This window comes from Corvus brachyrhynchos, unplaced genomic scaffold (genome assembly GCF_000691975.1).
Source record: "Corvus brachyrhynchos isolate BGI_N302 unplaced genomic scaffold, ASM69197v1 scaffold56, whole genome shotgun sequence".
Lineage (NCBI taxonomy): Eukaryota > Metazoa > Chordata > Aves > Passeriformes > Corvidae > Corvus > Corvus brachyrhynchos.
Genome location: NW_008238664.1, coordinates 7,184,897 through 7,209,965, shown reverse-complemented (window position 1 = coordinate 7,209,965; position 25,069 = coordinate 7,184,897). Strand labels below are relative to the sequence as shown.

General features: G+C 43.9%; 1 protein-coding gene across 6 annotated transcripts in view; it reads right to left on the bottom strand.

The window, feature by feature from the left end:
- The window catches only part of GRIN2B (glutamate ionotropic receptor NMDA type subunit 2B), a 222,741-nt gene that overhangs the window by 29,313 nt on the left and 168,359 nt on the right, over positions 1-25,069 (bottom strand). For all 6 annotated transcript variants that reach the window (XM_017737898.1, XM_017737897.1, XM_017737900.1 and 3 more), the window contains 3 exons: positions 2,533-2,741; positions 2,043-2,214; positions 1,220-1,373 (listed from right to left, as the gene is read on the bottom strand). In XM_017737898.1, the coding sequence (XP_017593387.1) occupies positions 1,220-1,373; positions 2,043-2,214; positions 2,533-2,741 (535 nt within the window). The remainder of the gene's footprint in view (positions 1-1,219; positions 1,374-2,042; positions 2,215-2,532; positions 2,742-25,069) is intronic.

Here is a 25,069-nt window from a genome sequence, read left to right as displayed (position 1 = left end):
AGTGGGGAAAATCAAGCAGAACTGGCAGAGTTTCAGACAAGCATCCAACTTTCAAGATGCTATCGAGCCAAAGAGCATCTCCAAATTTCTAAGGTTCAGCCATAGAGACAGTAGGTTTTTTAGTATTCCATCCCTCTAGCAATGGGAACACTGGCTCATTCTAGAAATATTAGTGTTCATGTTCTGCAAGTATTTGATCTCTGCCAGGTTTTCTCCATCTCCAAGCCCGAACAGAAAAATATGGAACTGAACCAGATCAAAGAAACAAAGAATTTTGCTCCAGAGTATAGCCAATATTGCAAACTCAGTTAAATTGCAGTTTTAAATTTTGGAGATAATTTTAACATTGCTTTTACGTACCCCAGCAATATTGGTGGACTTGATAAGGGCAAAAACTCCCAAAGAGTTAGTAGTCATGATACTCATATTTAAAAAGGTCTGGGAACATTTCATTACCCATATAAAAGTATTTCTGTTTGCGAATGTTCTCAGGACTCTGGCGGAGAGCAGACAGTAATTATATAACTCATATACTGTGTTTGCTGCATCATAAAGCATTTTATAAAGCCAAATAGCAGATACTAGGAAGACATGAATGTCTCGGGGAAATGCAGTATCATTTCCGTATTGTCTGATCACCCTCCATCACTGAAGGACATTAGAAATGCCTTTATTGTAAGACACAGTGTCAGCACAGAACCGATGGCTCAACTGTTCTTGAGAAGGTCTATTAGTTCTCTAACTTCTGCTAGGTGTCAAGGGAGGGTCAAGTTAACAACGTCTTTACAAAGAATGTCTCTGAATGTGCAACAATTTATTGCTAATTGCTATCACTAAGTGTTATGGTACCCCAGCTATAAGGTTTGAATCAATTTTCTTCTGGCCTACACTCCTTAAACATACTATTAGTTGAGTCACCAGGAAACCACGTGCTGAGGTGTATGTGACAACTCTGAGTGAGCCCATTTTTTTCTAGGATTAGGCATACAATTGCTGAAAAAATGTCTTGGCTTGGAACTCACAGGCAGCGTCTATTTGCACTTGTATTTGCCTGGATTTTCCTTGCCTGGGATTTAGTTCTAAAACATTGCAGTATATTTTTATACACCTGTCCCACAGGTACTCCCAAAAAGAGCTTTCAGGCTAAGAATCACAAGCAACCTTCACCTAATTTTTTATGACCACTGGGTGAAGTTTTAATTTTAGATTGAAACAATACCTAAGAAGGCAGAAGGTGAGACAGTTCCATTGCTACGTGACACCATGACACTGATTCCCGTCTCAATGAAGGGCACAGAGAAATCCACCACTTCTGAACGCTCCTCATTAATGGTGAGGGATCCCACAGCCATATAGGCCCGTTTGGTGACAACCTGGAGGAGGAAAAGAAAGAGATCACACACAGACACAAGGCAGCCCTCAAGAACCACGGTCAAGCACCTTCTCATCTTCCTGCCTTTCAACACAATCCTTTTACTCCTGTAATCCCATTCCCTATATTGTTTGTAACATCTCTCCTTTCTAAACTTTCATCAGGGCACCTTCTTCCTTCAGGAAACCTATAGACATTAATCTTCCCCTCAAAGCTGGTATGTGTATAAAAAATAAATCCACAGAGGTCTTAGGATAAACACATCATCCACGGAGAAGACGTCTTATCTCATTTTTCCGTCCTTGCTTTATCCTCCCTCTAACACTGCAAAGTCTTATTTCATTCTTTATTCACCTTATATACAACCTAAGCATAATCTAGGTTGCAGCAACCATGGTGCATGGATATCAGCCTCTTTCTAAGACTGTGTAGGCCAAATTTGTGAGACCATAGAGAATAATAATTAATGGTCAGACAAGAAAGGTTGTCATGGTCGGAGTGTCAGAGCAGATTAATTTACTCAGTGCCAAGAAAGAATGCAGGCCATTCATTTCTAGGGTCACCTCTGTCTCTGCCTCAGAAATGGACCCAATAATGATGGGAGGCTAGACCTGACCCATGTCACCCAGCCCAGGGTTGAAGCCCACCATGCCCTCCCTTTGCTGCTGACCTCTCCAATCATTCCATTCCACGTCCCATTGATCTTTTTTCCATGCTTGCCATTAGTCACCAAGTAGAGGTCATAGGTGAACTTGACAGACTTTGAGATTTTCTTGAGGATGTCTATGCAGAACCCCTTGCAACATTTCTTCATATAATCTGGCTCCTCATCAGTTTTGTTCCTGAACCATCACAACAATAATGGGTTAAAAGACTGGGAGAAACTCCTGTAATTCCCCTCTGTTGTCAGTTTGCATTCCCCCTCCCACAATATAATGTGGACAATTTATATTGTGCTATCTGTGCTGGAGGGTGAAGGGACACACTACAATGATTTGCCCAAAGGGGCCCATCATGAATGGCCATGAGACAGGCTGGGCAAATGGACATAATTTTCTAAAAAAGATTGTCAGATTATGATGGTATTGGCCCAACAGACACTCTACATTCTGTTGAGAATGAAGAGCCCAAGATGAGCAGAAAAATACAGGGGTGCATACTCAGTCACTATGCGTTTTTGGCAAGGGACCGTGTTCCTCATGCAGGTGCCACTTAGGGGGTCCACGTTCTCCACAATGACAAATGGTGCCTCTTCCAAGGTCACGATACTCAGGTGATCATCCTCCCGTTCCTCAGAGTCAGGATACAGCTCAAAGCGTGGCCACACATAATACTTCATCTGCAACTTTTTTTCCTTCCATTTCCCCACCTGCGGAGACACAAACCACAGAAGGTAGACTTCTAGTTGTCCCATCCCTTTGCATCAACCACAGCTACTGAAGGACTGGGTAAGAGGACCACTCTGGAGTGCCCAAGCTCATGACTCATGTAAGATGGGGACATTTCTGGGGAGAAGGCTCTGAGTAAGTGGATTCAAACGAGGGCGAAGTGGAAAACAATAAAGATGTCTGAGTTGTCTCAACTCCGTGATGGTCTCACCCTCTGGGAGAGTGAGTGGATAACCACGGGAATACTGTAACCATGGTCAAACAGACAATGTCTTTCAGCATTTTCAGCCAAACAACAGGTACACAATGACTTGATTACATACCTTAGCTGGAAACAAGGAATTGCTTTATGTTTTTGATGCATGAAAATTAATACCAAAGAGCATCTATGATATTTTTTAAATCTTGCTATTTCTCCCTAATTCTCATAACTTCCATAAATTTCTACTGCAATTTTAGAACACTTAACTTTCCATTTCCTAAGCAAATAGAGATCATATCTTCAGTAGTCAAAAAAGGATGTGGGGCTCAATTGCCTTATACCTGCTGGTACAAATGAGAGCTGTTTTGAAGCCACTGCAGTCCTTAATGAGACAATATATGTAACCTCACCCACTGCCCTGGTAGACCATTTCTTGCAAAAAAAAATCCAGGAAAAGAGAAAACTTGAACATAACTGCACTTTCAACTCTCAAAGTCTCGCCTTTGTTCTCCATTTTACCCCTCCACCATCACAGCTGACAGTAATTAGCACCTTGGCTGGCAACTGAAGCTGAGAGGGTGAAGAAGCTAACTGGGCTTTAGAAGGAGCTTTCCTCAAAGAAAGTCCTCCAGGCCAGGACTGAGACATGCTGACTTGATGGCAGAGGCAGTGTGGGTGTGTGGGAGGCTTGCATGACTGCTCTTAGCAGTGTACCTGCTTGGGGTAAACAGAAAAGCTTCATTCCACTCCAATCCAACACCCCTCCCACCGCCCCCAAATTTCAGGCATTTATTTATGTAAATGACAGAATGGGAGGGAGAAACACTTATTAAAGGCTCATTAGGTGTCAGTGGTTAATCTGTGAAACTCAAAGCCCAGCTGGGGTTTGGCATTTGAGAGTATCCAGAACTCACATAAAACACTTGTCACCTTCAAAACAAACAAACACTTCATCTAGCCATGAAAGAAAAATTCACTCTGAGGGCTTGTGGGGCAAGAAGAAAGGCAGAAGAAATCACCCACAGACAGCAGTTTCCACATCCATCCTCCATCCCTGTGCAGGGTGAACACAGCACCCCAGTGAGCACAAGGTGGGGGGTTTGTAAAAAGGTGGGCGAAGTGTCTGAGCAGCAGGTCTTGCCTTCCCACAGGCAAAGAATACCAAGGAGAGCTTGCCCTAATGTTCCCTGCACCCATGGAGATGGTCTGTACTCATGCTAATATCTAAGCCTGGATGTGGAAAGTGAATTTCTAAGGGAATAAAGAGCACAGACTCACATGCTTATCCAGGGTCTGCTCAGCCCTGGACTTCCCACTCATTCACCAAGCAGGTCAATTTATCATCATCTGAGCCAGAGATTTCTGCAGGGCCACTTTAGCTCTCAAGTAACTGAGCTCAAATCCCCAAAAGTAGTAACTGCCACAGGGGGCTCAGTAGGGACCAGTGATTAAGATGCTGCACAGAACAGCCCAGATTTCAGCTCAGCAACATTAACTTATAGTAGAAATAAGTGGCTGATGAAAGAGACATCTCACAGAATCTCAGCAGCATTTAGATATCTCAGTAACAGGCATGATATAACCCCCTAAGTGATAAATTAGATCAGATAGGCAAACCCAACCCATAATTACCCAGAAGTTCTCTGGGACAGAAAGGGGAGTTCATAAGGCTGTGTGCCAGGCACGTCTCACAGTGTTGTACTACACAGAAACATTAAGAAATTAGGATAACAATGACAGCATTGCCACAGCCTTCTGTGCACTGAATCACCTAACCTGCAAATACAGTAGTACACAATCCCAATAAAATCACTCTAAATTGTCCAAAGAGGAAGAAAAACAGGATGAAGGGAAATGTTTTGACCTAAATCTCCAAATCAACTATGGATTGTCTCAAAAATATGTGCAAGTATTATATTTTATTGCTAACCTGAACAATCAGACATGCCATATACCTCCATACATGTACAGATATGAATAAGAAAAGTCAGAAAATCATAGTGAATTAAAAGGGGGCAGACCTCTTTACGTGCTTATGCATGCAAAGGTCAAATGTATATGCACATAGTTAAAGAAGGATGGTCATAAGCAACATGTGGGCAATAGGAAACACCACATATGCAGAGGATGGAGACAATGCAAGATAAACAATACACAAATGTGTATCATATGCTAGATAATCTGCCATGAGAGGGAAGGAGCAATTCACTGTAGGGACAGAGGTTAGCAGAATTAAATGTCACAGATTTGTCAAGGTAAAGATGCCTACACTTAAAGAATATAACCTACCAAGCTGTGCAGAGCAGAGCAAGGCATTTCTGAAGTCTCAGGGTATTTTGTATTAACAGCCTGTGAACTGTTATTACTTGGGTTTTGCTGAGTGCTTGCCTCAGCAAAAAGAGGAAAAATAAACTACCCCAGGCATCCTTCATATTGGTCACCCTGCAGTTTCAAGACCCACTGGGTGTTCTCCAATCAGTCTAGTCATCCAAACTTCCATTAGGAGCCCTGAAAGGTCACAGAATCAGTAAAAGTAAGGATATTAGGGATCTATAAAAACTTCTTTCTAATCATATTCTCCAATCCCTATTTAATGTTACTTTATGTCAGGACACAGATCCTAGGAAACAGAATTTCACCTTAACTGCCCCTTGCTCTATCTGTACCACGTCTGATCTTATCAAGAAAGTACAGTCACTTCGGTTTGGGGATGATTTTGGAGGTGTTGAGGCAGGGGAGTAGCTAACTTCTACCTTCAATATAAAATCCTGTTTTGGATAACAAGATTGGAAGCAGAAGCCCAACACATTTGCAAAGAAAGAAAGGGAAAATTATTGTAGAACAAAAAGTTAATCATATATGCTATTTGTCTAAGCATATAAGTTATCCCATACAGACAAAAGGTGAGATTGCCTATGCAAGGGGAAAACAAGTGGGAGCCTTCTGAAAGGCTTCCAGCTGGCTGGCAAATTGCCTTAACCGCGGTATAATGCAGCCAGAATAAGAGTTCTGCAGTATGTTAATGCGCATCTTTAATGAAAGGTGCATTCACATTAGTTCCTTGAAACTAATTCTTAACAGAAGCTTTTCTCTCCTCCCAAGGGAAGCTAAGGCTTGTAACAGCCATTTGTGGCAGATGTTCCACCTGTCCTTACACTGACAGAGAGACCATGGTCTCCACGAGCAATCTATTCCAGTGCTTAACTGTCCTCTCCATTAAAAAGTGAGGTTTTTTCTCCTGATGTTTAACCTAAATCTTCTTGCTGCAATTTATACCAGGAAAGTGTATTTCCTTATTCTCCTACATGTGCTCCTTTCAGTGTTATCAGGTCAGTAAGATATTTATAACGGAGAGGAGCTGATAGTCTCATTCAGTGGCTATCTTAGAAGCTACATTGGCAAAAGCAGCCACCTGTTCAAATGATCAGCATCCAGACTCACCATTTACAAAATCCTTACCCAGATGGGTAGTATGGACAAGTACAAGCTACTCTCATGAATTTCCAAAATCGTCTGTTCCAACAAAGGCAGAAGTCAATCCCTGAGTTCCTCCTAATATGCCAAAGTAGGACCTCAAAACACAAGAGCATCTGGAGAGACCCATAACTAGTGTCAACAGATGGAAAACTAAAACCTCCTAGAAACTTGGTTTTCAAGGATTAGGCAGGAGAATACAGTTCTGAATTAAACCAGAAATGCTCAGATACATTTCTTAGGCAAGATACTCAGCAGCATTGCATTGGTATCTGGGGTGAAGGTTCAGGAGAGAGCCTGAATCTTCAGATGCTTGTTTTTCAACAGGCTGGAAGAAAACTATCTAGGCAGTCTCCTGATAGTTATTATTTTATTCAGGCTCCTATTTGCACGATGCCTTGCACCACTCTCTTTTCATTTACAATCTTATCTCAATTCCTGCCCCCACCCTGCTATAGAAGAAATGCAAAAGGAACAAAAGGGATTTGGTTTCATCTGCAGAATAAAAAAAAAAAAAAGACCATTCCAAACTCACTTAGGACTTGAACTGCTTTCTGCATTTTCCCAAAAGCTCAACGTTTCCTCCCTTGTTATTGGTTCTTTTATTTTTTTTCCCCCAGGAGCTAAGGAGTTTATTCATTCCAGTGGGGAAGCACTAAAGCAACAACAGAGAGCTTTGGTTTCATCTGCAGAATAAAAAAAAAAAAAAAGACCATTCCAAACTCACTTAGGACTTGAACTGCTTTCTGCATTTTCCCAAAAGCTCAACGTTTCCTCCCTTGTTATTGGTTCTTTTATTTTTTTTCCCCCAGGAGCTAAGGAGTTTATTCATTCCAGTGGGGAAGCACTAAAGCAACAACAGAGAGCATGAATTAGGAGGCAGAAATTCCTTCCCTATTCCACCAAGAATCTCTGTAACCTGATCTGCACCTTTGTGGCTCCACATTGTGTAAAACTGAGATAATGGCACGTTTTTTACATCTGGGGTGCACTGGGTAGATAAACAGAAAAGGTCACGAGGCTCACAGACACTGTGGAAGTGAGGAGACACATACACATGTGTCTAGAGCTAGATGAGGGAACATATACAGCATGCATCTATGAATGCTATAAAGGTGAAAACTTCCTGTCTTTAATCTTTGAAAAAAATCTTACATAACTTTTACACCTGATTTGAATACATGAAAAATGGAAGATCAAATATAGAAAAGGTAAAGGTAGGATGTTGGACAAGGGGCAAAAAATAGGACTGTTGTTGGTAACATAGATGATGGAGAAGCATACCTAACCCCTCTGGGAAGCAGGACAAGTCCAAGGAGAAATAAGAGTCTTGTCAGTAGAATTGGTACAGATCCTGAATGAGGACATGGGAAAACCGGAACAACTGGGCAGGACCTGAAAAGGGCCACTCTAGAAGCACCATAGAAATAGCAGGTATAACTGGGACACTGCCAATGGAAGTAGGTATTGCTCAGGGTACATCAAATAAAGGTGGACCTAGGGGATGCTGTTGTAACCTTAATGCTGCAGTAGACTGTGAAGAAATAAATCATGCATAAATAAAGTAGAATCATTTTGGATTGAAATAGGTTTTGGAAGGCTGGTGCAAGATATTCCATGAGGACCAAACTACAGAGATCTACTGTAGCTCCACAGTCTTGGCTTTCAGTCTGGATAGAGATGTCATTACTGTTTCTAAAGAGAAATTTTATCAGGAACTAAGTTATTATGGGAGTATTTAGCTTCATAGAGATTAGATGGAGAACAAATGCAAATTTTAACAGCAGCACCCTGATGTTTCTTTTTCTGGATCTGATAGTTGGCATATTTCTTTACCCCAAAATTACTCAACAGGCAATAGGTCGTGATGTTTTACACTCAGTTTGGGCAAAGCAGCAAGGAACTTTAGAGAAAAGCTAGTTATCAGAAATAACCTTGGATTGAGCGATTGGGGGAACAGAGAGCTTGTCTTAAAGAAGGAGATTAAAAAGCTTGTCTAACCTAGATAAATGAAAGCTAAGAGGGGATATGACTGCTCTGTATATATAAAGGGGGGACAGATACACAAGGGAGAAAAGGAAGCAGGAAAAACAATGCTGGTAAAAGAACAACTGATCGTAAGGAAATTTGCCTTGAAAATAAGACAGATTTTAACCATCAGAGGGGGAAGTTCCGAAACAGCTGCCCAAAAGTAGCTGTGAAAGCAACTAAAATGTGGTCAAGAAGAAGCACAACTGGTTTGTAAAGGGCTATATGATTTTGCCGCCCAGAGCAGAGGGATGGGACCAGATGAGCCTTTCCAGTCCAGTGACTATAAGTAAGCAGAAGCAAGAGGAGGAATTCCACTCAGCCTTTTCCCCTCAATTTTTCAGTCTGCAAATGTCAAAACTCAGTCTCAATCATCGCATCTCTGTCCCCCAGCTAACCCACATGAACACAAAGACTCATGCTAATGATACCTCCAACTCCTTTGCTCCTACTTCCCTCATTCAGCAGCAACACCTTCTCTAGTGCCCTGAGGTTAAAATATTCCTCAGCTTTCATAGAAGCCGGTTAAGTTATGACTCTCACACTTACGGCGCTAGCATCACACCCATTACCAAACATACAATCCCTGTCATGCTACAGGTCTGTATCCTCACACAGGCTGGTCTACAGCAGGTGGAGAAGAGATGCCACAAAGAGCAAAAATCTCCTGTTTACAGACACTTTAAGGTGATTAATTAGCCACATCAGCCAAAGCAGACAAGAAATGGTTGTGAATGCACCACATGCAAAATTAATTAACACAAAAACAACACTCCTTCCTGAACCTCAAGTTCACCTTCCACAACCACCTGGGGAAGGCTGCTTTCTTGACTGCACCTGCAGAAGCTGGAATTGCTTCTAATAGCCTTTCAATTAAAAATGTAGGCTGCAGGAGATGGTGTGATTTTCTTCCCCTCTATATTTATACAGCACCTAGCATATGCCAGAAAGAGAGAGGCTGAGCTTAGAATACAGACAGGGTGAGGTACTTGCTCCTGCTTTACAACTCATTCTGGGAATAAAAGCTCTTTGCAGAAACATGGTCTTCCATCTCACTGAGGTCTGGCATTTACACAGCTCTTGCCATTTTTGCTGAAACATTTCTTTCCTGGTGCATTTATATGCCTTTTGCAGTTGCTAAGGGCCTGTCCCCTGCCATGATTAGCCAGAGAAGGTTAATGAGGTATACTTTGAGCATGTCTGACTTCTGCAAAGTCAGTGAACTATGGGGCTCCACTAGTGTCACAAAAAGGTCAGAGCTGTGAGAATGCCAAAGAGTTTGCCTTGCTAAATCATTCCTCCAAACCAGAAGGCACCAAGAATTCAGTACAGGTATAAAACTAGCCCCTCCAGGAGATGATGGTGGTCTTGCTGGTAGCATTAACTTGGTGGCCCAGAAAGTGGTTCATCCAGGCAAGGCTGGCTCATGCTGGAGCAGGAGGGACTCCAAGGGGACAAAGTTATTCAAGGACCTCACTGCTACCTGATGTATACATAACCATGATTTATGGAAATGCAGACTGCAATCAGCACAGGCATAAATAGGAGACATGAGGGGAGAGGAAGCTGTTAATGGTAGCGGGGGCTATGATCTGAGTAGGCTGGAGAATGTAACTCTAAGCTTCTAGCAGGGGCAAATCAGGTGTTAGGATTTGGGAAGAAGAATTAGAACAAAATTTGTATCTTAACAAACACTGAAAACTGACTACCATCCAACACAACCCACCTTCAGCTAACAGGCAGTGACAGCACCTGACTCAGACTCTTACTTAATAGTGTTGCATACTTAGAGCCATCATGCCCTTCTGAAATGACTGTGTGAGGACAGGGGAGCTAAATAAATGTCCCAAATTCCAGCAACATCAGTCTGTTCTCATCCCGGTCTGGTAAATAGAATCTAAAGCCAGGGAGCTTATACTGTCCCTATCATTGTTCATCTAAGGTGAAAGAAGGCTTCACCTTGAGCATCTCCACTGCTCTCCTTTGCAGAACTGGGGGGGCAGGGGAAAACGTAGCAGGGATATTGGTAAGATTGCATGTTTTGTGTCCCAGGCGGTTCAGGAGTCACAAAGGTTTTTTGAAAAGTGTATTTTTACGTGCATGTATAGGCATCTAAATGCTTTATGTAAGCATTTTGCGGTCTCTAGGAGTGCATCCGCATTGTGCAGGTGTGTGTCTGCATCCAGTACGTGTCCATGCATGTAATGCCCTATCTAATGATTTTTCCCCTTGGCTTTCCCTGTTGAGTTCTGGGTTTGAGTTTCATTTTGCTGAGCTTTCATTTCTTTCACTCAGAATTTTTTTCTCCCCCTAAAGCATGTTACACAGAGGGAGGGCTGCTTGCCAATTCACTGCAGTCTGGGAGACAGTTTAGAGCTTGGGCTGTTAAGTGGGTCCAGTACAGCAGTGTACAAAACCCTGACACGTGTGCAGTGACACCTACTCTTTACACTGACTGAATATCTCTCCCACAATCTCTTGGGACCTGAAGCTGAAGGAATGTTTAAAAATGCAGATGCAGAGGAAGGCCAAAACTGTTTCCTTGTGCTGAGAAAAGATAAATGTTGAAGCCGGCCCCAGCAGGGTTAGGAGAGGAGAAAACTTAAAGAGAGAGGGGGTGAGTTACCTAAATCTCATTGTTTTCTGTGCTGTGCAAGCAAGAGCGAAGGCACTGCCTGAAAAGCATCTCTGAGAATATCAGAGAGAGATCCTTCAGCTTCCAGTGGGGGGTGTCACAGTGGGTGAAACACCTCCCCACCCCGCATACAGCAGCCAGAGCCCCTGCCCTCTGCCTGGCAGCCCCACGCCCCTGTGCAGAGGTGCACACCTGCCAAGAGCAGCACCGGCACGGCTGTACACGCCCCTCTGGCAGAGAGATGCAGGGTGCTCGGCTCTCCTCTCACTGCTGGAAAGGGGAGGATCAAACGTCTTCCAGAGGAATTACTGCACATGTTGGGAGGCAGATTCCAGGGAAAGCAGCTAGCAGTTGCAAAGCTGCAAGGCCCCATTTCTTTCCTGTCCCACCACTGACAGCACTGAGCTGGTGACTGCAAATGCTGTCCGCATCCACAGAACACCCTTCGTCAGGATGCTGGGTCTGGATTCACACTGGCACAGCCACAGCCAGCCCCACTGCCTCCAAACCTTCAGGGTGCATGTCTGCAGCCCCCCTCAACCTAGCACATGGCAGGGAGTCCTGCGCAGTGTACCAGGGCCATTCCAAGGGGCAGCCAGCTGAAACAGTGTTCCAAGTTGTCACCAGATCTCCAAACTGAGTTGAAACAACAGGTCTGCTCTGCATCCTGGTCCTCTGCCAGGTCTCTTTTCTTGGCTTTGCAAAGGGACAGAATGGGAAGGAAAGCTGTGGGATAGGAGCAACTAGGGACATCCTTGCTGCTTTCCCTCTATCCCATGTGCGGTTAAAGGCTTCAGACTCTCTGATGGATGAGAACTAGAACTCCAGAAAGAGAACCCATGAGCTGCAGGACCCCCACCTGACCCACTGCTACAGCCAAGTGCTGGGCTTTGCTTGAAAACCACAACATTCCTCCAAATTTGGGTAGAGTATTAGACAAGACCTGCCAGCTCTACCTACACCTTACAGAGAAGACCCAACCAGGACGGAGCCCACCAGCAGGACAGCTGGTTCATGGCACAGGTGTGCATTACTGCCACGCTGGTTGTAGCCAGCAAGTGCTCTGTGAGCATCAGGGAGTGATTCTGCCAAAGATTCTTCCTCCTTTCCCATCCCATACACAGCTACTCACACACAGAGGTACCCTCCAGCAGCAGTTATCTTAAGCCAGTTTGAGCTTGGAGTCCAAGCAGAATTGCCAAAGGCCCAGCTGAGGCCATCTGGGCTGCAAGGCATCTCTGTGCAAAAGGAGCACAATCAGACATGAGTGTGGAGAGAGTGAGAGGTAACCTTGAAATCAGTGATTAGGAAAGGAGAGAGGAAGCTATGTACTTGCCAATCCCAGCTAGCAAAGAAGAGTTAAGCCAAGAACTCTTTTCTTGGGAGCATGGCCCTAAACAAATAAAATTCTCCCCTTCTCTCAGACCTGATGGACCTCAGGCACATCTATTTTTCAAAGATATGTCTGTTATTTTGTGCACAAACATGTCAACACAAAACAGATATTGTACCATTTCTGTGGCCTAGAAGTAGGAGAACCGGCATGACAGAGGCAGTCTTGGAGACATAAGATGAAGCTAAGGCTCTCAGCAAGTTGCAGGATATCTTTTATGATGACATGTAAGTCCACACGTGGGATGATTTCTGTCAGTCTAGAAGTAGCTGGATGACTTCATGTATTTAAATGGGTGTGTACTGCGTAGCTACTTCTGTTATAAGGGGAATTAGTAGTAAGCCTGTAATTAAGTTCTCTGACATTTTCCATTACAAGAGTCTGCAGGCCTGTTCCCTGAGCAAAACCAACTTCTCCATGTTTTGCAACAGGCATTTGAAAGTCAGCAGGGCAAAAACCCTGAGGCTAAGGGCATGATTTTTACTTCCATCAAATTTAATTCACTCTTAACTGCATTGTAAACTGTTGAATAATCATAACTTCTTTTCTGTCACTTTCTTGCAGAAATTCTGGCAGACAACCCAAACAGCATCTGAGCATAAACGTTTTAAGAGCTAAACCCAACACCTCAGTGAATCAGTGGGGACTCCCACCAGCACCACGGTAAGTACAACACCTCAGCTTTGGTAGAACAAGAGAAAGGCAAAGGTCCAATCAGGCTACACACAAAATGTGGACAAACCATCCAGGTTCTATTCTATCTGTTTAAATGTGCCTCACTGTGAAAAGGTCACTTGCACTCCACTATTCAGGATGCAGAAGAAAGGCAAACCACTTTGAGCTTTCATGAATGTCTGTGAAACAAGTACAGGTTAGTCACTGGATTGAACAGTAAGACTCAGTGCTGAAAGCTCAGCATGCATGAGAATGAACAATGTATTTTACAAAAAAGATTTTGGGGTTTCCTCTTACAAAACAAAGAAAAACACAGCACATATAAAAAACCCACCACCAAGCCATAAAACAAACTCCATTAAGTGTAATTTATTTAAGCTGAAGTATTAGAAAATGGCAGGTTTACAGTTTCCTTTTCAGCCTTTCTTCCATCCCACTTGTGTGTGGACATTTCGATTCAAGTTTTAATTAATGAGTGCATGCAACTCTCTCCATGGAGTCCCTCTCTCAACCCTTGTACGTCAAAGAAACTTGAAGAAGTAGAATTAAGGTGGCCCGGGAAACAAGACTGGCATTTTCTAGCTTAACTTCATGAGTTAAAAATTGAATCACTGTTCTTTTATTTTCTGTATGTAATTGCTTCTACAGCCTGAATGTGCACGAGCTCTTACAGAACCAATAAATGGGCCAAGAAAATATCAGTGAAGATGGAGAAAGAGCTGTCCATGAATCTCCAAGCACTGACAGAGGAAAGAGGAATAAAGAAACAGCAATGGACAGCAAGAAAATCAACCAGTGTAGAGATTACGCAATCCTGTTTTATGATGAAAAAAGCAGCATTGACCTTGCCAAGGGGTTGAATGAGGCTAAGAAATCAGAAGCCAAATTGGAAAAGGTGCATTGGAGAGAAGTGGAAGAGGGTGAAGCTGGCAGGTCCCTCATGGTCCTGGTGGCCAGAAGGTGAGACGAAAGCAAGGCACTAACCAGGCAGATCACACTGCACGCAGGTTTCTCATGTTGCAGCAACATGCTCATAACAGACTGAGAGAGGGCTGAGGGCTGCATGGAAGGTGATGACAGGACCAAGCTGGTCTGGTCTGTGTAACCTCAGAGCAGAGGTACCATGGTAGGGGTAGATGGCATGGGGACAGTTATAGTCCAGATGCCACGTAGCCATGTTAGCAAGGCTAAGCTGAGGGCTGAGGCAGCTTGCCAGGCTCACACAGCTGCCTTGCACCAAGCTGTGCTGATGCACCCCTGTGGCACTGCTCTGCACTGTGTGGATTTACCACCACAAGCATATCCCAGCAAAGGCAACGCATAGCTGGGTTTCACAGGGCACACTTGCCCTAAGCAGCTGTGCAGCAGCTGTGCAGAGAGCAGATGCTTTCTCCTCAGATGCCCAGGAGTGAAGGGATCCAAGTGCTGGCTGTTATCTTGTCCTGTGCTTACTCTGTAACCCTAAGCAAGCCACCAAAGCTTCCTGAAGCTCAGTTCTCCCTCTGTTAAAGGCTCTGAATAATGGGTCCCTTGTTGCAAGGGGCATGAACAGGGACCTGACAGCTGGGAGCAATGACAAGGGTCAGTATAGTAAAGAGATGCCTCAGCTCATCCACTCCAGAGGAACTGTGCAGCTCAGGGCTGTACCTACACCACCTTCACGCCCCACATCAGAGGAAGGACCTCTGCTGTAGAAGGGTGGTGGTTAGCGTAGAGCAGCCGTGCATGACGGCAGCCAGCAGTGGAAATCGTGCTGATTAATGACAGAGCAGCAGTACCGCAGGTCAGGCACGTGGATCAGCAACTGTAAAAGGAGCAGCAGGATTTTAGATTAACTAAAGCTCAAGAGAACGTTCTTGGGTTTTCTCCACCTGCTCTGGAAGCTGAAGCGATGCAAGTGACCAGGCAGCTGTCTTTCCTCGCTCTCTGAAAATACCTTTCCTGGAAAATGGAGCACAGCGATGCTCAGGCTGATGCAGTGCCACTCAGCCCTGCCCCTTCCAGCCTCCCGGAAGCAGATGCATCTCATCTCCCACACTCAACATAGAGCTCAATCAGTTGAGGCCCCTGGACACAGCTCTCCTTCATGACTCTGAGGCAGCCACTGTGCCATCCAGGGTCCCACATGGTAGTTCTCCACACACAGGAGTGAGATGTGGGTGGGTGGAAGGAAGGGAGGCTGCAGCCTCCTCAGATGGCAGCATTGCTTCTCCTGTCCTGCACTACTCAGAGCCCACCTCCAAGGATGATCCCCAGCTGTGGCTAAGAGATGTTGGCTCACCAACGCCGTGCTGTCTTCCACAAGGAAATGGAGGGAGCCTTCTAGACCAGGGCAGGAGAAACAGTCTTGGAGAAAGACTGACCACCAACACAGGCACAGTGGTGGGACAGAGCCCCACAGCCAGCCCAAGGAACATACAAGTGCAAATTTTCCTCAGTGCCAACTTTATAGGCCTAGTTGCTTTACTGCTGTGCCAAGAATAGCCAGTAAGCCAGGCCTTACCTTTTTTTTGCAATAGGAAAGATCGTGCTTATGAGTGAACATTTATCCCTTCCAGTCTGCTGATTATTTCACCAGGCAAGCTGAACGTTCCATTAATATCATCTTTTGTGGAGCTAAATACATACAGTAACCACATATACAAATACATATAAATACATCTCTATCTAGCAGAGAATCCAATTAAGGGAATATGTTACGCCTTAGCAATTAATGAATTCAACAAGCTGAGCTGCCTCTTGCATATGATTAAAGTTCAAGCAATATCAATCATAACAGCAAAAAAGATTCCAGCTTTTCCTATGTGCTATCTACAAAGAGATTGTTAACACTTAAATCAATGGGCAAATTCAAGCATGCTTGCAAACCTCAGGAAACATTTATTTGATGATATACAGCCTGTCCTTCAACTCATGGTAGCCTGTTCTTGAACGCAGCATCTTGGGCCATCCCTTCTGCCTTATATATCTTTCTGCAGCATTTTCTGGATGGCAGATCTGTAAAAATGCTGGTGTCCTATGGGTCAAAAGAGAGCAAATTCCATGACTGAACAGATCAGACTGACTCTAATCACTTGACTCATGCAAATGCTTTCCTTCTCTTTGTGTTCGGTTGCCAGTTTTCTGTTTGTGTTTATACATGTGTAAGTGTGTGTTTGTGTGCACACGTGTGTGCCTGTTCTTTCACCCATTAATCTTTTTCCAGGACAAGCCTGTTCGTGCAGTTTCTGCCTCTTGGCAATAGACAACACTGAGCCCTCTAAGGACTGCTCATTCCCTCCTTCTCTCACAATACCCCTCCTCTGCATTCATAACACAATCTCTAGGGGCAAGTTCTACGTAAATAAATATTTAAGTAGCTACTAAACCACAGAAGATGCAGAAAAGCACGTGAGGGACTTGCCTGCAGTATTCAGGGCACAGAGGAGAAAGAACAGAGGCGTGGCTTGGAAGGCTGGGAGCAGACAAGTGTTGAGGGCTTGAACTGGAAACACAACCATCCCCTTCTCTTCTCCGACCCAGCCAGCACAGTGGGCTGGTTTTCACCCTGAGACCAGAGCTGATATAATACAGGTCTGTGTTAATACAGCTGCATAAATCCAAAAGCCAAGAATGTGCCATACTGGGAAGCTGATAGAGGAAAGAGCATTTAACTGAACAATCACAGACACAGCTAATTAACCTTACTACTAATGCTGAGTCTTTTTAATAACTTTTTAAAGTCTTTTTTAACTGCTCCATTGTTCTCCTGGTTTGTTGTCATACTCCACAAAGAGGCCTCAAATGCCCAGGAGAAGGTTGGAGGCTCATCTCTGAGAACTGGTTGGGTTTGTCACCGAGAGAGGCCAGGCATGAGACCCAGACCTGGTTGCTCCTCTGCCCTCTGAACTGGGCACCAGGAGGTTCCTTTGAGAGTTCCTTCCAGGCTCACCAGCTTATGGATCCTACATCCACACAGAATTATTTGTGCCTATGCCCACAGCACTACAGATTTCACAAGCCTCTATGAGATACCAAAGAATAATATCTGGATTTTTCTAGATTCCTTAAGAAACACTGTTCTGAAAATGGGCATTATAGGGAATAGGGTATAAATCTGGCCACTTATATCCCCCACGTAAGACAGCAGTTTGAAGGGTAATAGCCATATAAAATATGCCGTACCCTAGGAAACCACATACTATTTGTATGCTTCCCAACATAACCAGGAGAGCTAAAAAGCTCTCAGAAAATCAGTCAAGAGACAGTTTCTTGCAGAGCACACTAGCAAAAAACACAGAGTCCACAACAGTGAACCAGCAGACTTGAAGGACCACTTGTATGATCAGAGGAGGGCATTTTTTGTGCACTGGCATGCAGCTCTTGAAGGGTGACACTTCAGAGAGATTTGGAGAACTTTCCTGCAGGAGTATGTCCCAGATTTTTCACTTCCCCAGAGAGCAGGAAAGGTCAAGGAAGGCCCCCTTTCAGGTTCACTAGTACTATTTTCTCTCCAGGTACAAAGATTCTGGCTGCTAATTGAGTTGTGGTAGGAAGCAAACCATCAGCAAGAACTTTGGGCCCGAAGTGAATGCAATCAACCAAAGTCACTTCTTCCCTCTGTTTCAGCAATTTCTGCAGCTTTTCTTTCTCCCTCAGCAGGATGGTTTTTTACTACTTTTTTACCCTGCTCTACATCAGTCTTCTTAAGAAAAGGAAGATGCTTTGGATTAAAAGCTCCTTACTGATAATGACAAAACAAAGTACCCAATCTGCATAGAGAAATCAAAAAACCCAGCCTTTGCACATAGGCAAACCAGGATGTTCAAGAGGAATGGGAGAGGAGATGTTTCTTTACCTGAACTCTGCAATAAGTATATAGAAATTTACCTCCTTCCCTAGGCAGCCTTCTTCCATTACAGGGAGAAGCCCCTGTCCCTCAGAAATCTGAAGAGTGAGAAGAGCCAACAGTATCCACCAGAGGAGTAGACAGACTTGCTCTGTCAGTGTGGTGTGTACCACTGAACATGAGAGTTTAGCCCATTCCCTCCAGCTGTTCCCACTTCTCTACAAGCAGAGTGGAAAATGAAAACATCCTTCCCAAGATGTCAATCCAGTCATCCAGATGTCAAATCATAACTGCATTTGTGCACTTGGGAGCCCTTGGGATTTTTCACAGCCATCACAGCTGATGATTCCCCAAAGTGGCTGCTGCATTGTCAGGTTCCTTGCAGTTTGCTTTCTCTGTGGCATCAAGCCCTTTCCAGCCATCACCTTCTCCCTGTCTGTGATTACCCCTGCCTGTCAGCACTGCAGTAGATATGTGTATATTCCCGTGTCTCTCGTTTCTCACTTTACAGAACTCTCTTGCCTAAAAAATGCAGACTTTCCAAACAGAACAGACACTAATATAGAGAACAAACAGGAATTTTTGACAGGATCATGGGTTTCATTCACTATCCATGCCTTTATCTACACATAACAACTTTTGTCTGCTTCCTGCAGGAGGTTATTGCACTTCTGCAACTGTGTCATTGTAAAGCTGTTGTCAGAGGTGCCTGTAATCTTATAGATTAGGAAAAAAGTCAGATCTCATGAGAGTGGACAAGATATCTCCAAAAACACAGAAGTCCAATGCCGTACAGCAAGCAGCACAGGAGGACTGCATGAAGGAGAGCTCCATGCTCCAACTCCTGCGTGTAGGAAAGCAAACCCTGCTTCTGGACAGACTGGTTTTTGTAGGGGAACACAGCCAGGCTCCTGACCCCATTTTGTCATCAAAGATGCAGGTCTGAGGTTTGGGATTAGGACCCAGGTCTGTTGTCCCTCACTGACATTAATGGTTCTGCTCCCTTCCTTACTCTACCATGTTTTCACTTTGCCTGTGGCAAATGCATCTCAGTCCTGCTCCCCTGCACATCCGTTCTAAAGGCTGTTTCAGAAACTGTTTGCCTGATATAATGTTTCCCCTTTGTTTTCAGTCGTCCTTTGCCTCCCTTCTCAGCTGCATCAAGTGCCTCTTTTCCAAGACACTGGATGCCTCTAACCCCTCAGTCAGCAACAAAATGGGAATGCTGACCTGCTCCACTTTCCTCAGTCACTTTTGAGAGACCCACACAGTTTTCTTCAGCTTTGGCTTTCTTCTTGAGGGAGGTCCCATGAACACCAGTGAAGTTATGTCATTGCTTTTTGTCTTACTCTACCATAAGTCTCACTTTTGCCCAGAAAGCTGCAGATAATATGCAACAGTCAAGTTGCTGATATGTTAAGCTTATAGTCCACAAAATTTAAAATCCTCCCCCATTTCATATTTCCCTAGCATGTCAGTGCAAAAATATTCACTGCCATCAGTGGATAAAATATGTCATCTCTTTACAGACCTTTCCCTAAGTATGCTGAGCAAGAGAATCCTGGATATTTACTACTGTTCTTAACTTGCCTGCATTCCCTGTGCACTGACGCTCTCATCTGCCTACGTGACCATGATTTCTCAGCAGATAAGTTACCCAGTAAGTGTTCAGTGGCTACGGCCATCATCTAGGTCTCTCTGTGCAGCTCCCAGCACAACAGGGCGCTGGTTATTGGCAGGCTTTTTCAGTGAATACAGTAACACAGATAATCAAAATAACCATAAGCTTGTTCTGCACAGTTCATAAATCAAACTAACCAGTGCTGGTCTTTTGTATGACACAGAATGATAGTTGTACTGCAGCCCAAGTGCCATTCATTACAGTGTCTCCCTAATTACTCCTCCATTTTCACACATTTCCTAATGGCTGGTTAAAATGGCTTTGCACTGATGAACAGCTGCCACATCTCATCCCAAGAAGGTACAATTACATCTCTACAGAGGGCAAAGCAACCTCTGTGAACAGAGTTCGTTCACAGGGGACCCTCTAGGCTCAGGGCAAATAAGAGATGTGCAATCACTGATTTGCCTTTGCCTGACCACAAGAAGTTCCTAGGTATCTGGGAATTGAATTCATGTAAGTAATTTATATGTATTTAACGGCACTTGAAAAAAACGGCAGAAACTCAAGAAGTGAGTGTCTATTTTCTTCCATTCATACCTCAAAAGCTTCTCTCCCCATCCCCTATCTCTCCTTCCCCCTATCCCAGCACAAAACACACCCTTTGAGACACTAGCTACTCACTCCATGCATGTGACAGACTCTGATTAAACTCACAGATAATAACCTTGCAAGGCAGAGTCAAACTTGCAGCAGTACAGGCTGTTCTCATCATTGGCTCCCAAAAATAGTTCGTTGCCAATAAGAGTCAATCAGTTCAGGCTTTGCCAGCCTGCACTTCTACTGTCCTCCCCCATCCCAGGGGCTGCTGACACAACTTGTCCCCTCCAGAGTGGTTGCAAGGCTCTAAATACCACCAGGAGTTGTGTATTGGTTGCTGAAAATACCTCAGGTTTGTAAGATTACTGTACACCAGGCTTCCAGGGGTCCTCCCTGTCTTTGCTCCCTTATGTAAGGGAGATACGAGAGGCTCGGCCTGCAATAGCTATGAGACAGCATTTATGGACTTCAGACTACATCTTCCACAACCTCCTAACACCTAGTGGCAATGATCATCCTGGGACAGCTATTTCAGCTTTGTCTCAACAACACCTGCTGCAAGGACTCAGCACAACCGTCTCCAAAGAGCAAGAAGAGGAAGCGTGAAGTTACAGACAAGCAGATCTGAAGGCATTCGGGAGGATACAACACAGAGCAGAAAAGAAAGTCCCAGGACAGAAACGAACAGAAAAGGCATCCTCAATATGCAAGGATGGAGTGCAGCACTGACAACAAGCCAAACCAAGCCTGTGAATGGGTCATTTTGGGGAGAGAAAGCAGTCCATTATGTCTTAGACCTGTTCATTTTGATATCTACATTGCAAAAATTTTCTCCTGACGTCAAGTAGTGAACCTACTCTGAAGTCAATGGAATTGCAGCACTTATGCCAGAGGTGAATTTGGCTCCCAAAGGACTTTTCTATGCAATGATTTAGATAATGAGCCTTCAAAGCTTATCTTGCGGCTATAGTGTGAGTGGAGGAGAAAAGGGGCCAAAAAAGGCTGCACCAGAATAGCCATCTGTCATACTCAAGTCTAGAGCTCAGCTAACTTAGCTGAGCCTAGCGCTCAGCTATGGCATAAAATAAGGGCAAGAAATACTGGATGTTAATGAGCACTCCTGGAGGAAATCCTACCCCCATCTAACAGTACAAAACAGTACAGATGTGTTAATACAGGCATCTTTATGAAAACTGCATCCCAGAATATTTTGTGAAGTTAAATACAAGGCAGAAAATGGCACGCAGCATAAAGAATAGCAGGCGCACAGAGCAATCAAGAGGCAGTGCAAATGGCCATATAATTTTGCCTTTTAAAAGCAACTTCATAAAAGCTCATTCATCGATAAAAATGCTGTGTTTCTGTTTTCTGCCTTCCTAGGAGCTTGCTTTCCTGCCCCCTTTATCTTCAGCTACAGACTTTAGATATTCTCAAAAGACTAAGAACACCTGTCCTTCCATGCCCAAATATTGCCTCTGCATTTCAAGGTTGTTTTATATAGCTCCTAAGTATTACCAGACAGGGCTAGTCAAAGAGCTCACAGGGCCTCAGTCTCATAACATATATTAAAAGTAATGCAAATGATAACTGTATATGAATATTACACCACCACCACCCCCAAAAAAAGAAAAGGATGTCAAGGCAGTATGAGGTGAATACATTTGAAATTTAAAAAATAGAAATTAATGGGATGCAGTTTCAGGTATGGAAGACTAAATTTGTTTCCCAGTTCCTTTTAGGAGACAGGATTTGGCACTCTGGCATCCAATGAAATCTAGACATAATTTTAAACACCATGACATTCAGCCTTCAAACTCTCTTCAGCTTTGATGTCTGCAAGAGCTAGTCAGACAGCAAGTTACAAACACCATTCATTATGCCATAATACAGGTATTTCACCTCCTCATTGCACCCAAGATCCCCCACTCTCTCCATATGCATGTTTCATTTAGCTACTTGTAGTGTGCAACATCTCCTTTCAACACTTTGAGAGACTGACCTCTGGGAGGTGTCTTTGCAGTGCCTAATACAAGACACCATAATAATGACATTAAAGATGAGAGAGTTGATATATGAAAGCCCTGGGGAATTACAGTAACCCCAAAGACACATACAAGAAGTCCAGAAGAGAGGAAGTTGAGGCAGTTAAATCACTGTGGATATATACTGGTGATAGATAGGAAGATAGACAGACAGACATATACACACAGAAGATAGAGATGAAAGAATAAAACAAAGATAAGGCCAAGTAAGGCAATAAAGAGCAAAGCCTGGCTTAAAGAAAAAAAACAGAAGAGACAATATGTAGCCTTTATTCTTCTACCAGGATTACAGATGCTGTGGAGAAGATCACCTGCCAACCTTCCAACCTCACCTTGAAGACATCAGCTGGCACACAGCACAGACAGTGAGTGACTGCAGCTCTTGGGCCCAAGCAGACCCTTGACCCAGATGCACCCACTTGTTTCAAGTGGGAGAGATTCCTCATGAGTCCTGCTCCCTTGCCCCCCTTCTTTCATGAGACAGCCTCCAGTGCCACTGTGTTGACCACAGTCCAAAGGAACTGTTCAAAGACACAGGAACCACCTGAACCTCTAACCATACAAACCACATCACAGAAATGCTTCCTCCATTGGGGACCAGGTAAGAGTGCTGACACAGTCACTGACGCTCTCACTTAGTGCTGTTAAAGGGATTGCGGCAAATGGGGAAGCTCTGGCATTCAGAGTCCATTGCCTGTTGTCCCGTGTCTCCCCCTTTCTCCTCAATTCTCCAAATTACAACTAAACAATGCTAATTCATTAAATTGGGTTCATAAGACTTTTTTTCTACATCTCTGATTACTCTTGATGCTTCCCCCAGTGTCATTCTAGTTTCACCAGACCTTTTGTGACATGCTATCCACAGAACTGCAGAGAGATTTTAAGCCTTGCCATCACCCAGCAGAGCACAGAGATTACATCATATGCCTTGCAGGCTAAACTCCTGTTTATATGTCCAAGTACAGCATTTGCCTCTTTCTCAACAATACACAACCATGCTCAGCTTGTGATCCTCTTTTATCCTTTCCCCCAATCCTTTTCTACAGAACTGTGATCTAGTTGATCTTTCTCTGTGCTGTATTTATGTAGTCTATTATTCCTGCCAAGGTACAATAGTTTGCACTTGTCTCTATTGAATTACATCACACTTTTTCAGTGTACCTCCAGTTCGTCAAGAGCACTATGAATTTTAACTCTGTTCTCCAACAAATTCATAGTCCCCCCAGCTTTCTGTCATCTTCAAATTTAATGTGCAAATTCTACATCCACCATCAAGGCTATTAAAGAAAACATTGAACTGAACTGAGCACAGGACAGACCCTCACAGAACACCAGTCCATTCTCCTTTCTCTTTTGACATTCTTATTCATTTTGCATGCATTTGTTATTCACAAATAACAACTCTCCTCAAGACCTTGTTCCTCTAGATTGCTAGCAAAATATGTTAAAAGAGATGAAAAATATTACTGGAGTGCAAGTAGATGACACCTTAAGTTCCACCTCTGTCTACAAATGCCCATTACCCTGTTACAGGAAGATACTAGATTGGTCTGACATGACTTGTTCTTAACAAATCCTGCTGGACTTCTACAAGTCTCCATGTCATTATTCAGGTGCTGACAGAGTTCAATTGATAATTTATGTCATATGCTTTCTGAGAACCAGGGTTAAGCAGCAGTGATTCCATAAATCTACAATTCCCGAGCTCCTTTTCCTTCTGCTCTCTCTGATCTTTTTTAAAGACAGGCATTGATGTTTCTCCAGTATCTAGCAAATACCAGCTGGGGTCAGCTTTACACATACAGATTCAATGTAGTGCCTTCAGCAAACGCCCTTTCTGTAAATTTGCTTTGAAAATGGAGCAGGTTGGGTATGTAAAGCGTTGCTGCAACAGGAGAAAGGAGGTTGTTACCTTGTTTCGGGAAACACGCACCCATGCCCTTGTGCAAGTCTCCCTTGTCAGGCTGACAGCAGGGTAGAGACTGGTATTGACATGCACCAGACCTCCCATCCTACAGTCCTGGCTCACAGCTCGTCCTGTCATCGGAGCCCCTGACAGCAATAAGCAGTTTAGTCAGTGTCTCTGTGACCCCACCTGCAGCACCTCAACTATTTCAGTCCTTCCTCCCACTCCACACTCAGTTTTGTCAATATGCCTCTGTCCTGCTCAGCAGCATCCCCAGCTACTCTGTCCTGTTTAGCCTATCCAACCTGTGTGCTCAGCAGGGACTGATGTTAAGCTGATGGCTTGCACTTTCCCTGATATGACAGTTCTCATCCACTGTCCTGGTTTCAGCTGGGATAGACTTAATTTTCTTGCTATTAGCTGATACAGTGCTGTGGTTTTGATTTAGTGTGAGAATACTATTGATAACACACTGATGTTTTAGTTGTTTTTAAGTAGGGCTTACATGAAGTCAAGGACTTTTCAGTTTCCAGTCTGCCAGTGAGCAGGTGCACAAGAACATTGGGGAGAGCATGGCCAGGACAGCTGATCTGAACAAGTCAAAGGGACATTTCATACCACAGAACATCATGCCTGGTATATAAACTGGGGGGAGTTGTTTGGCAGTCACCACTTGCTGCTCAGATATGGGTTGGGCACTGGTGAGCAGGCACTGAGAAACTGTATTGTATGTCATTTGTTTCTCTTGGGTTTTATTCCTCTCTTTCTTTATCTTCTTTCTCATTACTATTATTATTATCTTTTATTTTATTTCAATTTTTAAACTTTTTTTCTCTCAATAGACAAGTCATCTTTTTCTGATTCTCCTCCCCATCCCACTGGCAGAGGTTGGCAAGGGACTGCTT